The sequence below is a fragment of the Lepidochelys kempii genome, chromosome 23, assembly GCF_965140285.1.
Source record: "Lepidochelys kempii isolate rLepKem1 chromosome 23, rLepKem1.hap1, whole genome shotgun sequence".
NCBI lineage: Eukaryota > Metazoa > Chordata > Testudines > Cheloniidae > Lepidochelys > Lepidochelys kempii.
In genome coordinates this window covers 3,352,366-3,364,420 of record NC_136402.1, presented here as the reverse complement: position 1 = coordinate 3,364,420, position 12,055 = coordinate 3,352,366, and the positions used below count along the sequence as shown (strand labels likewise).

At 53.8% G+C, this 12,055-nt stretch overlaps 1 protein-coding gene across 7 annotated transcripts in view; it reads right to left on the bottom strand.

Moving 5' to 3' along the window:
• Window positions 1–23: 23 nt before the first annotated feature.
• Window positions 24–12,055, bottom strand: part of PAK4 (p21 (RAC1) activated kinase 4) — a 91,120-nt gene continuing 79,088 nt past the window's right edge. For all 7 annotated transcript variants that reach the window (XM_073321954.2, XM_073321955.2, XM_073321956.2 and 4 more), the window contains 6 exons: window positions 11,337–11,819; window positions 9,996–10,129; window positions 8,138–8,264; window positions 4,197–4,322; window positions 2,134–2,268; window positions 24–517 (listed from right to left, as the gene is read on the bottom strand). In XM_073321954.2, coding sequence (XP_073178055.1) covers window positions 362–517; window positions 2,134–2,268; window positions 4,197–4,322; window positions 8,138–8,264; window positions 9,996–10,129; window positions 11,337–11,819 — 1,161 coding nt within the window. In that variant the 3' untranslated portion in view covers window positions 24–361. The remainder of the gene's footprint in view (window positions 518–2,133; window positions 2,269–4,196; window positions 4,323–8,137; window positions 8,265–9,995; window positions 10,130–11,336; window positions 11,820–12,055) is intronic.

Genomic DNA, 12,055 nt, shown 5'->3' with positions numbered 1-12,055 from the left:
CAGCTGGCCCCCCCCACCCCCCTCCCGACTCAGCAGTATGGTGCGACAGGCAGGAGAACTCCTGCCGGTCATCACAGTAGTGGCACGGTTGTAAATCCAGTTAGCGGAACCGCTGGCCCCGCAGCGGATGGGACGCCGCCGGGAACCCGGAGGGACCGAGAGAGCCGAACGCTCCTGCTGCTGATCTGGCTGTTGGGAGCCGCCGTCCCTGCCGCGGCGGCCAAAGGGAACGGCAGCAGCGCCCTGGAGAACGGAGGGCCAGGGGACGAGGCAGGGACGTGGCTGCTTCGGGTGGCCGCATGGGGAGCGGTTAGACGGCGTGTGCGTCCCTCTCTCTCTCTCTTTCGTGCAGCCGGCACTCTCATCTCATCCGGTTCTGCCGCATGAGCGGCACGATGCTGGAGGGAGGCCCAGCCTTCGCCAGGAAGGGGTGTTTCAAGAGTTCGCTGGCGGAGGCTCGCTGGACCGGGTCTCTCACCAGCAAGCGGTCCAGGAATCCTTTGAGGGAAGGAGAAACCTGCAGAGGAGGAGGAGGAAGGCGCAGCCATGAGTCAGGGGCTGAGAAGAGCGAGTGCCACTGGGAACTAGAGAAGCCACTGCCGGAGGAGCATGACAACAGCCCTAGGCTCCCCTGAGTCGGCCACCCACCCGGATCCTGCAGCAGGCAGGAACTGGATGGTCTGGAGGTGGGGAAGGGAAGGAGGGGGAGCTATGGACTGGCACAACCTCCATCCGCCGGGCATAGAGGAAAAGCAGTGAGAGAGAAGTCTTTTGAGCTCGCCCCATTTCACCCCAGGCCTTAAGTGCCAAGTCATCTGGCCTCTGAAGTCAGACGAGGAACAGGGCGGTTGGCAATGAGTCACAGATAACACGTTACAGATCCTGGAAGACACCTCCCTATCCCCAGAGCAATCCATCCCCAGACATCAAACCTGTTTGCATGCGAGGCCCCCCCGCTGCCCACGCACCCAGAGACCCATGCTAACATGTGACTCCTCTCTGAGGGTTTTATACCATCTGTGCGCTCCCCCCACCCCCACCCCCAGAGGGGGCCGGAGGACACGGAGGCAGGGTTCCCTGGTGGAGACCAGAACGCAGAAAGCTTTTGGCCTCGGCTCGCCTGGGCACAGTGCTCTCCCCCGGGCCAGAAGCGAGTCTGTAAAAGGGGTGGTTGCTGTTAACTCCTCGCTCGGTGCAAAAGCCGCACAATCACTGTGAGAAAGTGGAGGTTGTGTGGTTCAGCATGCTGAAAACTACAGGTCGCAAAAGCCCGTTGAGCTCAGCCCCCGACTGTGGTCACGACCAAGGGAAGCCCTTCAGCAGAAGATCACGTACTAACGGCTCCCTTGTGTGCGTGCAAGAAGTCCCTGCTTCAAAGAGCTCAGAATGGATAATGGGTGGGAGGGGAAACTGAAGCACAACGCGGCAATGGCTCACCCATGCACTCACTTGGAGAGCCAACAGCAGGCGTGCGAGCGCACACGTACACGTACACAACATATATGGAGAACTCATGTCCGAGTTGCATATTCTCTCTCGCAATGCAGACAGAGGGTTTTAAAAGCTACATGTCTGCAGGTCCTGCCATTATCCTGTTCCACACCTACCCCGCACTGACAGCTTCATGAAATCTAACAGGGAGGGAAGGGACTTGCCCAGGGCCATTTGGCAGGGCAGTGGCAGAGCTGGGAATCGGCCTCAGAAGTCCTGCGTTCCACTCCTGTGCTCTGTCCACTCAGTTCTGCTGCCTCCCTTAGGCTCTCGACAATCTCACCCAGGGCGCATACGAACATGGGACTGGACCTACATCCATGTCTCATTCCCGGACTTGAGAGAGTCACCGTGAAACATCAACATCTTCAGGGCTGTTGTGTATGGAACGTCCCACCCCAATGAGTGAGTGAGCAAGTGAAAGAGAGCAAAAAAAAAAAACAGATACAAAGGAACCCGGTTCACCAGGACTTCAGCTGGCTTGCTAAAGAGTTAGGAGCAGTTTGACTAGCCACCCCTAGGAAGCCTTTATGAGGGAGAAACAGGCCCATGCACTGCGGAACACATCTGTGGGTCTCCCCCATCCAGGTTCCTGACCCTACTTAACTCCGGAGAGGAGGAGATGACCCACACGTTCTTTACCTTGTGCACATTTTTAAGTTTGGGGGGCAGGTTGTCCCGGATCATCTTCATTGCCTTTAAGGGGGGCTCATTAAAATAAGGGGGCTCTCCATCCACCATTTCGATCACCATCACTCCGAGGGACCAGATATCCACCTGCAAAGAGAGAAGAGATGGGCGAAAGGGAAGCGAAGGGACAGCGACTGGTGATGGAATGATGGGGGGCTGCTGTACACCCAGACCTGCCCCATTGGGCTGGGCACTACAAGATGCAGAGTGATGGACAGTCTCTGCCCCCAGAGCTGACAGCATAAATAGACAAAGGATGGGGAGGGGAAACGGAAGCACAGAAAGGGAAGTGGCCTGCCCCGTCCAGGAATAGCTCCCAGCCCAGTCTGCTAGACAACGCTCCCTGGGCAGCACATCGGTGTCCTATTTAAAATCAGAAAGACCGGTACCTTCGCCAGAGGTGAAAAGCACCACAGGGTCTCACTGAAAGAGCGATTAGGCCACACTCCCCCAGGCAAGGCAGCCTGGAGTCTGGATCTGACCAAGACGGCAGCTGCATGTTAGAAACACCAGTCATCTGGTGTAGAAACCCAGAGCCTGGCCTGCTACACCAGATGACTGGTGTGTTTCTAAATCTGTCACCGCAGGAATCCCAAACCCCACCTCCACCAGTCTGCCCCTTGATTAGCAGGGCCGTAAGCGTGTCTAGTGCTTTATTACTACACAGACATTTCTATAAGATGCACAGGAACCAGGAACGAATGCCATGAATTGAAAGCAAGCAGGTGAGTCTTCCAAAGAAAGGGACCAAATTCTGCGTTCGCACCTGTAGAGTAAAACACTTTCCTTTTTAGGACGCAAATGCACTTCTGGCTAGTTTGCCTTTATACACAGTGCCACCCAGTGGCCTTTGTTGCTACAGACGTGCCAGAAGCAGACGTGAACAGTCAAACGGATTTCACTGCTACGGGAATAACTGGCCACCGGACAGGAAGCCCCTGCAGGGTTTGTCCTGCCTTGGAAAAGTGAGAGAGTTTCTGGCAGGTTGAGTCAGCACATCGGATTTAACTTCGCCTTACCTGATCAGCTTTTCCTAGTCAAGAGAAGCCCCCGGGGTTTGGGAGCACGGAGAGAAAAAACACACCCATCCACCCTCCCTTTAGGGTATAACCGTCAATTTCACTGCACACACACACAAACCAAGGGAAACCATTTCCACAGATAATTGAAATTTACAGGCAGGCATGAACGTAGGAGAGAGTTTGGTTTAAGGCTATTTACTTTGCCGATTTTGACAGGTGATGCTGACAATTTGCAGGTTAATAGCTACAAAGCTTTTAACTTTTCAAATCTGAACCTCTACAGTCATTAAATAATTAATTGTCCCCCTCCCCCCCCCCCCTTTTCTGAACCTCTCCCACAACTGTGAACCTTTAGGTCTACAAAAATTGGGGGAAAAAGCACACAAACGGCAATCATCATCAAAATTATAGAGCAAGACCAACCGAATTCTGCCCCACGGGCGACCCAGTGACCCACCAGCATCCTCACGGGACTGCTGATCCAAGGACCAGTTAGCGTCAGTGGGATGTGGACAGGCTCCTACCAGCTCATTCCACACGAGGTGCTGGGAACTTGCTCCCCTACCCCGCGGCCTAGGAAGCTAAAGGCTGCATCCACCTTTCCATCCTGCAGCCTCTAGGGTTTCGCATTGCTGGGGTTTTACCATCTATTCATCTCCCTGCAGGGTCAAAAGGTGGATCGGAGCGCTCATGGCTGTGTTGAGGCCCCTGTTTGTATCCCCAATTGGGGGGTGGGGGGGGGCAGGAGAGAGAGAAGCATGGGGTGCCAGGTTATTACCCAGGCACTAAACTAGGGATCGCCCAGGCCCTGACACTCCATCATTTCCCTGACACTTCGTTTCCCTGACACTCCCATCATTTCCATTTCCCATCGCTACCCTCCCAGCTCCCTTCTCTAGCAGCGGCCTCCCTTAGCCCTCAATGAGCCTTCTCAGGAAGGGGCCAGGATGAACTTCCCCCATGGATTCTGGGGCCCTGCCCCTCTAACCTTACCTCTGGTCCATAAGGTAGTCGGGAGATGAGCTCTGGTGCCATCCAGTAGGGGGTTCCCACCAGCGACTTCCGCCGTGGGACCTCTTTGTTCACTTGCGCGCAAAACCCAAAATCAGAGAGCTTCACCTAGGGAGAGAGGAAAGGAAGAGGGTTAGCACAGGGAAAACTGCTGGCAGCCGCTATACCAGCCTGCCACACCACAGCCAGCAATCCCTGATCCCCAGCAAGAAAGAGGGACCAAAAATGCAATTGAAGTGATAACCATTAAGAAGCCACGCAGATGAATATAAAGTTTAATTCTAAAAATTGTCTAAGCTGCTCAACATTCCTGTGATCAACTCTGGTTTGCAAAGTTGTTTAGTTTTTAAGTACACAATTCCTCCCCAGCCTCCACCCGCTGTGATCTCAGTCTCCAAAGGACAAGACTTACATTTCTGAGTATGGGGATTGTAAAAGTCTCACAGGAGTTTATCAGTGTAAACAAAACACCCCTGTTCACATCGGCATAACCCCAAAATGGCTCAGATTCAAAAGTAAGCTTGGCAGGCAATTAATCCATAATAGCCAGGGTATAATAGGTCTGGGCCTTCTGGATGAAAGGGATGGGGGGGCGGGGGAAGAGACACAGGGAATTATTGAGATTTCAAAACCCACTATTGAACGGCATCTGTTGGGCCTAGATGGCAAACACCCTGGGAAATGAGGCGGATTTGCACAGTCAGACGGAAAATGGAGCCAAAGGAAAGATCAATCAGACTTTTCTTATTTAAAGCACGCCAAATGCAAATCTGCACGAGGGACTGAAGCCGCTTCCATATGATTCGCTTGTGAGGAAGTCAGATTTGTATCCAAAGGGGTGCCTGGTGAATCGAATGGACTGCCCAGAGAGGCATGGATAGGCCAAGACTCATGCCATATTGAAATAGAGACTGCTTTGTTTCATTACACAATCATTTCTAGCTCTCGTGGATTGGGTTAGGTTCTGAAGGAAGGGTGAACTTAAGACTTGTAACCAGGCTGTTAAGACCTAGGACAGAGCCTGGCTCTAGGGGCTTAGAATCATGAGCCACTGAAGGGAAAAAGAGCCAATTACTTTGGTCCTGGTAGGACATTAAAAAGATGAACAATTTTAAAATGGAACTGTTATTTAAAGAGAAAAACATGGATATTCCATTACCAGTTGGACATTTAGCTCACATTTCTACCACCCTCTGAAGATGTAAATTTGAAAAAAAAAAAAAAAAAGAGCTTTTTTGTTCTGCTTTAAAGGGGACACAATCAGCTTACACTAGCCGAAGGGTTTTTTTAACCTACTTTTTACAACCACTTATAAAAGGATGGTAACTGAACCAGATTAGAGAAAAAACTGCTTTCCCCCCCACCCCACATTTGTTTGCAGGGCCCAGTCACTTTCATGGTTTCCCCTGCACAGCCCGCTCCCCTCGTCTTCCACACACAAAGGAAAAAGCATATTCTACATCAATAGGAATGGAGGTTGTAAAAAAAAACAAAACAGAATTTGGAGAAATCCAGACCCTTGAGCGACGGAGTTATACCGACCTAACCCCCAGTGTAGACAGTGCTGTGATGACAGGAGACATAGCTACTGCCTCTCGGGGAGGCGACTTAACCACAGTGACGGGAGAAGGTCTCCTGTCGGTGTAGCAGTGGAGGGGAGCCAAGCCCCTAGTGACGACAGGACAGCGTGGAGTTCTCACACGAGTTAGCACATTGATATGGGCTTGTCTGCACTCTAACCATCACTACCCCTGAGCCGCCGCAGTCTAGCTAGTTCTAGTGAGCGTGGCTAGACCGCGTAACACCGTTCCAGCGACGCACAGCGATGGGATTGGCAGCGGAGTTGTTCTCGGGTGAGCTGCTGCATCTCCCCGCCATTATTCCCCCTTGAAACTCCAGTGTCTGCACCGCTCCGGCACGAACCACCCCCCTCTGACGGGCCAGCTTACAGCACCACTTAACCCAAGCTAGAGATTTTTGGGAGTCAGGTTCAGGGCAACGCTCAAGTTGTGCCTCATGCTAGCACAGCAGTGGAGGGAGCCACAGCCAATGGCAAGAACCCTGGGATGGTGTCCCTGATGAGGCCACGCACACCTGGTGGCTGAGCTTTGTGACTTTGTCCTCACCCACAACTATTTCACATTTGGGGACAACTTCTACCTTCAAGTCAGCGGCACTGCTATGGGTACCCGCATGGCCCCACAGTAGGCCAACATTTTTATGGCAGGACTTAGAACAACGCTTCCTCGGCTCTTGTTCCCTAGTGCCCCTCCTCTACTTGTGCAACACTGATGACCTCTTCCCGTGGGTCCAGAGGATGAAGGAGACCCTTGAGGAATTCCACCGGGGTTTCAACAACTTCCACCCCACTATCAACCTCAGTCTGGACCAGTCCACTCAAGAGAGCCACTTCCTGGACACTACCGTGCAAATAAATGATTGTCACATAACCACCACCCTATACCGGAAACCTACTAACCGTTATACTTATCTACATCCCTCCAGCTTCCATCCAGGACACATCACGTGATCTGTTGTCTACAGCCAAGCCCTAAGTTACGACCGCATTTGCTCCAATCCCTCAGAGAGAGACGAACACTTACAAGATCTTTGTCAAGCATTCTTAAAACTACAATACCCACCTGGGGAAGTGAGGAAACAAATTGACATAGCGAGACGGGTACCAGAAGTCACCTACAACAGGACAGGCTCAACAGACCACCACTGGCCATCATGTACAGCCCCCAGCTAAAACCTCTCCAGCACATCATCAACGATCTACAACCTATCCTGGAAAACGAACCCTCACTCTCACAGACCTTGGGAGACCGGCCAGTCCTCGCTTACAGACAGCCCCCCAACCTGAAGCGAATACTCACCAGCAACTACACACCACAGAAACACTAACCCAGGAACCAATCCCTGTAACAAACCCCATTGCCCACTCTGTCCCCATATCTACTCTAGAGACACCATCAGACGACCCAACCACATCAGCCACACCATCAGAGGCTCATTCACCTGCATGTCTACTACTGTGATATATGCCATCACGTGCCAGCAATGCCCCTCTGCTATGTACATTGGCCAAACCGGACAGTCTCTATGCAAAAGAATAAATGGACACAAATCAGATGTCAGGAATGGTAACATACAACAGCCAGCAGGAGAACACTTCCATCTCCCTGGACGCTCTAGAACAGATTTAAAAGAAGCCATCCTTCAACAACAAACTTCAAAACCAGACCTCAAAGAGACACTGCAGAGATACAGTTCATTTGCAAATTTAACACCATTCATTTGGGCTTGAATAGGGACTGGGAGTGGCTGGCTAACTACAAAAGCAATTTTCCCTCTCTTGGTATGGACACCTCCTCATCAACTATTGGGAGTGGACCACATCCACCCTGATTGAATTGGCCCTGTCCACACTGGTTCTCCACCTGTAATTAGGGTGACTACATGTCCTGATTTTATAGGGACAGTCCCAATATTTGGGGCTTTGTCTTATATAGGCTCCTATCACCCCCCACCCCAGTCCCGATTTTTCACACTTGCTGTCTGGTCACCCTACTTGTAATGTAACTCCCTTCTCTTCATGTATCAGTATATTTATGCCCGCATCTGTCATTTTTAATCCACGCATCTGAAGAAGTGGGCTTTTCACCCACAAAAGCTCATGCCCAAATAAATCGGTTAGTCTTTAAGGTGCCACCGGACTCCTTGTTATCTTTACGCAGCGATTTATCGGATGCGGAGATATCAAAATGCGCCCTCTAGGTGTCGCTGTCCCCACAGGAGAGGGCACAGCCGGTTCACCCAGCCCCATGCGGTGCAGAAATCCTCTGTTACCGCAGCCCAAGAAGGTTTATCAGCCCACAGGCCCCCACCAGACCTAAGGCAGCTGGGGGAGTCTCACTTACCTTGCCTTCATGGGTGAGCAGGATGGAGTCGCTCTTGATGTCTCGGTGAATCACCCCTTGGGCATGGAGGACAGAAAGTGCTTTCAGGACAGCCAGGCAGACGGCGGCGATCTGCTCTTCGTTCATCCTAGAAGCAGGGAGAGGTTCAGAGCACTGACAAGCAGCCCGCCTCCTCATGCTCTGCAGTAACAGGGGGAACTGCCCCGGTGTAATGCCCAGCGTCAGACCGGTGGGAAGTGCTTTGCCAGCTCTCATTTCGCCTCAGACCCACCCTAGGTGGGGGAAGTATTATCACCACTTCATAGATGGGGAAAACTGAGGAAGGACTTGCTCAAGGTCACACAGAGTCTGGCAGAGCCGGGATGGAAAGCCCCAGCCTGCCTTTAGCAGATACACCCAGCTAGAATCACTATATGAACGCAGTGGGCTCGCAGAGAACTGTGGACCAACAAGGAAGACCCGCACACAATGGGTGTGTGTGTGTGTGTGTCAGACAGACAAGCAACTCTGAGAGCTACTCTGCAGCCCCCCTGTGGGTGGGTCCCCACCCCGCTCCTAGAACAGGATATGTCTGCATCCCCAGACTCACCTCTGGGGTACAGCTATGCTCCACACTTAACCTGGGCTCTCGCCCTACCATCTACACAGGAAGACCCCTAGCCTGGGTTTGGAGGGGTTTTAAGCCCAGCTAGCTGACCCAGCAGCATGGCTGGGAGTCAGGTCTGCTGGATTCTGTCCCCAGCTCGAGTGTGGGTTGGGGAGTCAGGATTCCTGGGTTCTGTCCCTAGATTTTAGGCTGGAACCACGCACTCTAAGGTGAGGACACCGGCTAAATCACTGGCGCCCTGATAACCCTCCAACACCCTTCCCACAATTCCTCGGAAGGAGAGACAAGTTCTCCCACAACAGACTGTGCTGAGACACCAGGAGTATTTCCCAGAGACCCATGGGCTGGATCCTCAGACAGCGCAGAGAGACAGCAACTCGGGCAAGGCTCTGCAGAGTGGCTGCTCACACACGGGCCGTGCTGAGACCCAGGGAGTCCAGGCCAATCATCCGAGCTGATTGTGCAGTGTAGACGTAGCCTGTCTGGGAGTGCCGCTAATCTCTTTGGGTGGGTCTTCCCTGCAGCGGGATATGGGCCTGCATCTCTGGGCTAGCCAAACTCGGGTTAGTGCAGCCAGTCACAGGTTCCGCGCTTCCCCCGCCAGGAGCATCGCCAGGACTTCTGGGGGCACATCGCATGGGTCTCTGTGCTGCAGGAAGGTGAGCCACTCTAGGCCTCTTTCCCAGTGAATGTGTCTGTCCTGGGCGCACAGAGAGAATTGTGGGTAGGCACTGGAGGATTATCCGCGCTCGGTGGTTTAGCCTGCGTCCTCACTGCAAAGTGCACAGGTTACCAGCCTGCATGAAAGCCTCACTCGGGTCCGCATGGGCCAGCTAGCCGGGGTTTAAAGCACCACTGAACTCAGGTGAGAGGGTCGCGTGTGGGTGGGAGCGAGGGGTTGGGGCAGCACCTGAGTTAGCTCTGCGGCGGAGAGATACCCACAAATATAACCTAACCCCTCCAGCTCCCTTCTGAGCTGCCTGTTCCCAGGGCTCCCCTCTCCTGCCCTCCGGCTTGTCACACTCCTGAGCTGGAGCTACTGAGATCCACTGGCCTGGCTGCCCTGGCCTCTGCACTGCCAGGCACGGGCCTGGAGCCTGAGACACTCTCTCACCCCTTGGCATTTTTAGTGCTCCTTTTCTACCTATGACTTCCACGCCCGCTGCCGACCTCGCTTCAGAGGCTGGGATCAGAGGGGTCAGCTGGCCCAAGCGCGAGGCCCCAGGGCAGGATTTACCACCCCCATCGTACCTGGTGTGCGTTACGATATCCGTCAGAGCTCCGCCTTCGAGGAACTCCATCACCACCCACAGCTCGTCCCCCACCAGGTAGCTGTTGTACATCTCCACCACGTTCTCGTGCTGGTAGTCCCTCATAATCACCACCTGAAAAGCAGGGTGCAGAGTGGGGCATTATGGCCGGCACCGGCAGAGGAACAGGGCTGTGGGTTTTAACAGCCGGCAATGCAAACGTGGCTGCAGCCCCGTAACGTACAGAGGAAAAGCCTTTTTAGAAAGGAGGAGAAAATAAACCTGACTTGAATGTGGTTCCCTAAAAGGCAGGGTTCACCCCACCAGAAAAGCCACCCTAGGCCTAGCTAGAGATCAGCTGGGGTGGCACTCGCTCTACAAGGAGACTGCATCGCTGTGGCATTTGCCAGGTGGACAATGGAAGTCACAGAGGGAGAGGGAACAAGGAACGCTTACTGGGATGGTTGTCCCCAGAGGACTGGGCGTTGCTGGTTCGGCGACTGGGGAGGAATGAGGCTAATGGGGACCAGGAGCACCTATGTAACTGGGGAGCCTACGTCGATTTTCAGAACTGATTTCTTGCGAGTCCAGTCTCATCAACTTTCATTGGGAATTGGGAGCCCAAGGGCCGGCTCTGTAAAGGAATTTACGCACCTAAAGATGCAGATGGGCGCTGAGTGAGATTTTTCAAAATCATCTAAGCAGGTTCAGGCACCTAACTCATTCAGGTGCTTCTGAAAACCCTGCTGAACGCCTGTCTGCATCTTGAGTTGGCCAAAGACCTTTATCTTCAAGGTCCTGGGCCCAGGATATCTAGAAGACAAGACTAAAACTCTGCGATGAAGATCGCAGTCAGCAGCGACACCCCTATGGCACCATGAAAACTTTCTGCAATAAGGGTAAAGCTCATCTATCCAGGAGACGAGGCCGCTTTGGGGGCTGGTCTGAGGCTGCGGAACGAGCTCCCTCAGAAACGAAGTGCGAATTCCTTCTCCAACATATAGCAATGCACAGGTGTACGGGAAGTTCCAAAACATCCCCCCCAAATCCAGACACTTTCCACCCAGGGGACAGCATGACAGAACCAACCGAATGGACTGCTCCCCTTGGGGCATGCTCCCCTTTAGGGTTCCAAGCTTGCACCCCAATGAGTGGCGCTGACTGCACGTCCCATGCCGCCAGCGCGCTCTCTGGCCCGACGGGGACTGCGGTCCCCAGCATCCCCTGTCCGTAAGGCAGGGCTCTGAAGAAGTGGGGCTCCCACACAGGCGACTGTCTTGGAGGGGTAAGTAGCCACTCGCTCTCCCTGGAGAGGCTCACGTGTGTTAGACATGCCACCTACCTCATTAAACAGCAGCTCACGTCTTTGCTGCTTCCGCAGGTCCATTTTCTTCACAGCCACCAGCTTCCCTGTGCTCTTGACCGTGGCGATGCAGACGATGCCCGTGGAGCCTTCGCCGATTTTAATGAAGTTGTCCAGGTAGGTCCGGGGGTCGCCCGGGTCAACCACCATCTGCAGGGCGGCTCGGAACTGTTCGTGGGAGACCCGCTGGGGCTCGCGCTGTGGGGAGCGGGGCTGCTGGGACACTGTGGTGGGGGGAGGCGGTGGAAGCGGCTGGGGCTGCTGGGAATAAGATGGCTGGGGGTTTGACTGGGGGATGCGAGTTAAGTGGGGCTCTGATGCGTGCGGGGAGAGTCCCGGCTGGGGCGGCTCTGGGTTTTTGGACCTCGGCTGGCCTGGCTGGTGGACCCTGGAGGAGCTACTGCTCGCGCTTACTGGCCCATTGGACGCCATTTCCTGGGGCCTCGCAGACCTGGGTTCTGCCTGGAAGGAGGTGGGGGGGAGAAAAGAAACAGCACATCAGCAGCTGAACATAAAACAGAGAGGCCGGGAGATGTAACATCAACCCCAGGCTCTCTGATCGCTGACTGCCTTTGCACAGAGCAAAAGCCGCTTCCCACTCCGAAATCTTCCCTACCAATAGGCTGCAGGGAGGAAGAGGAAAAAGACGTCAGGGTGGCATCCTCCCATGGGGTTACCAGAGAAGCCCTGCTGAGACT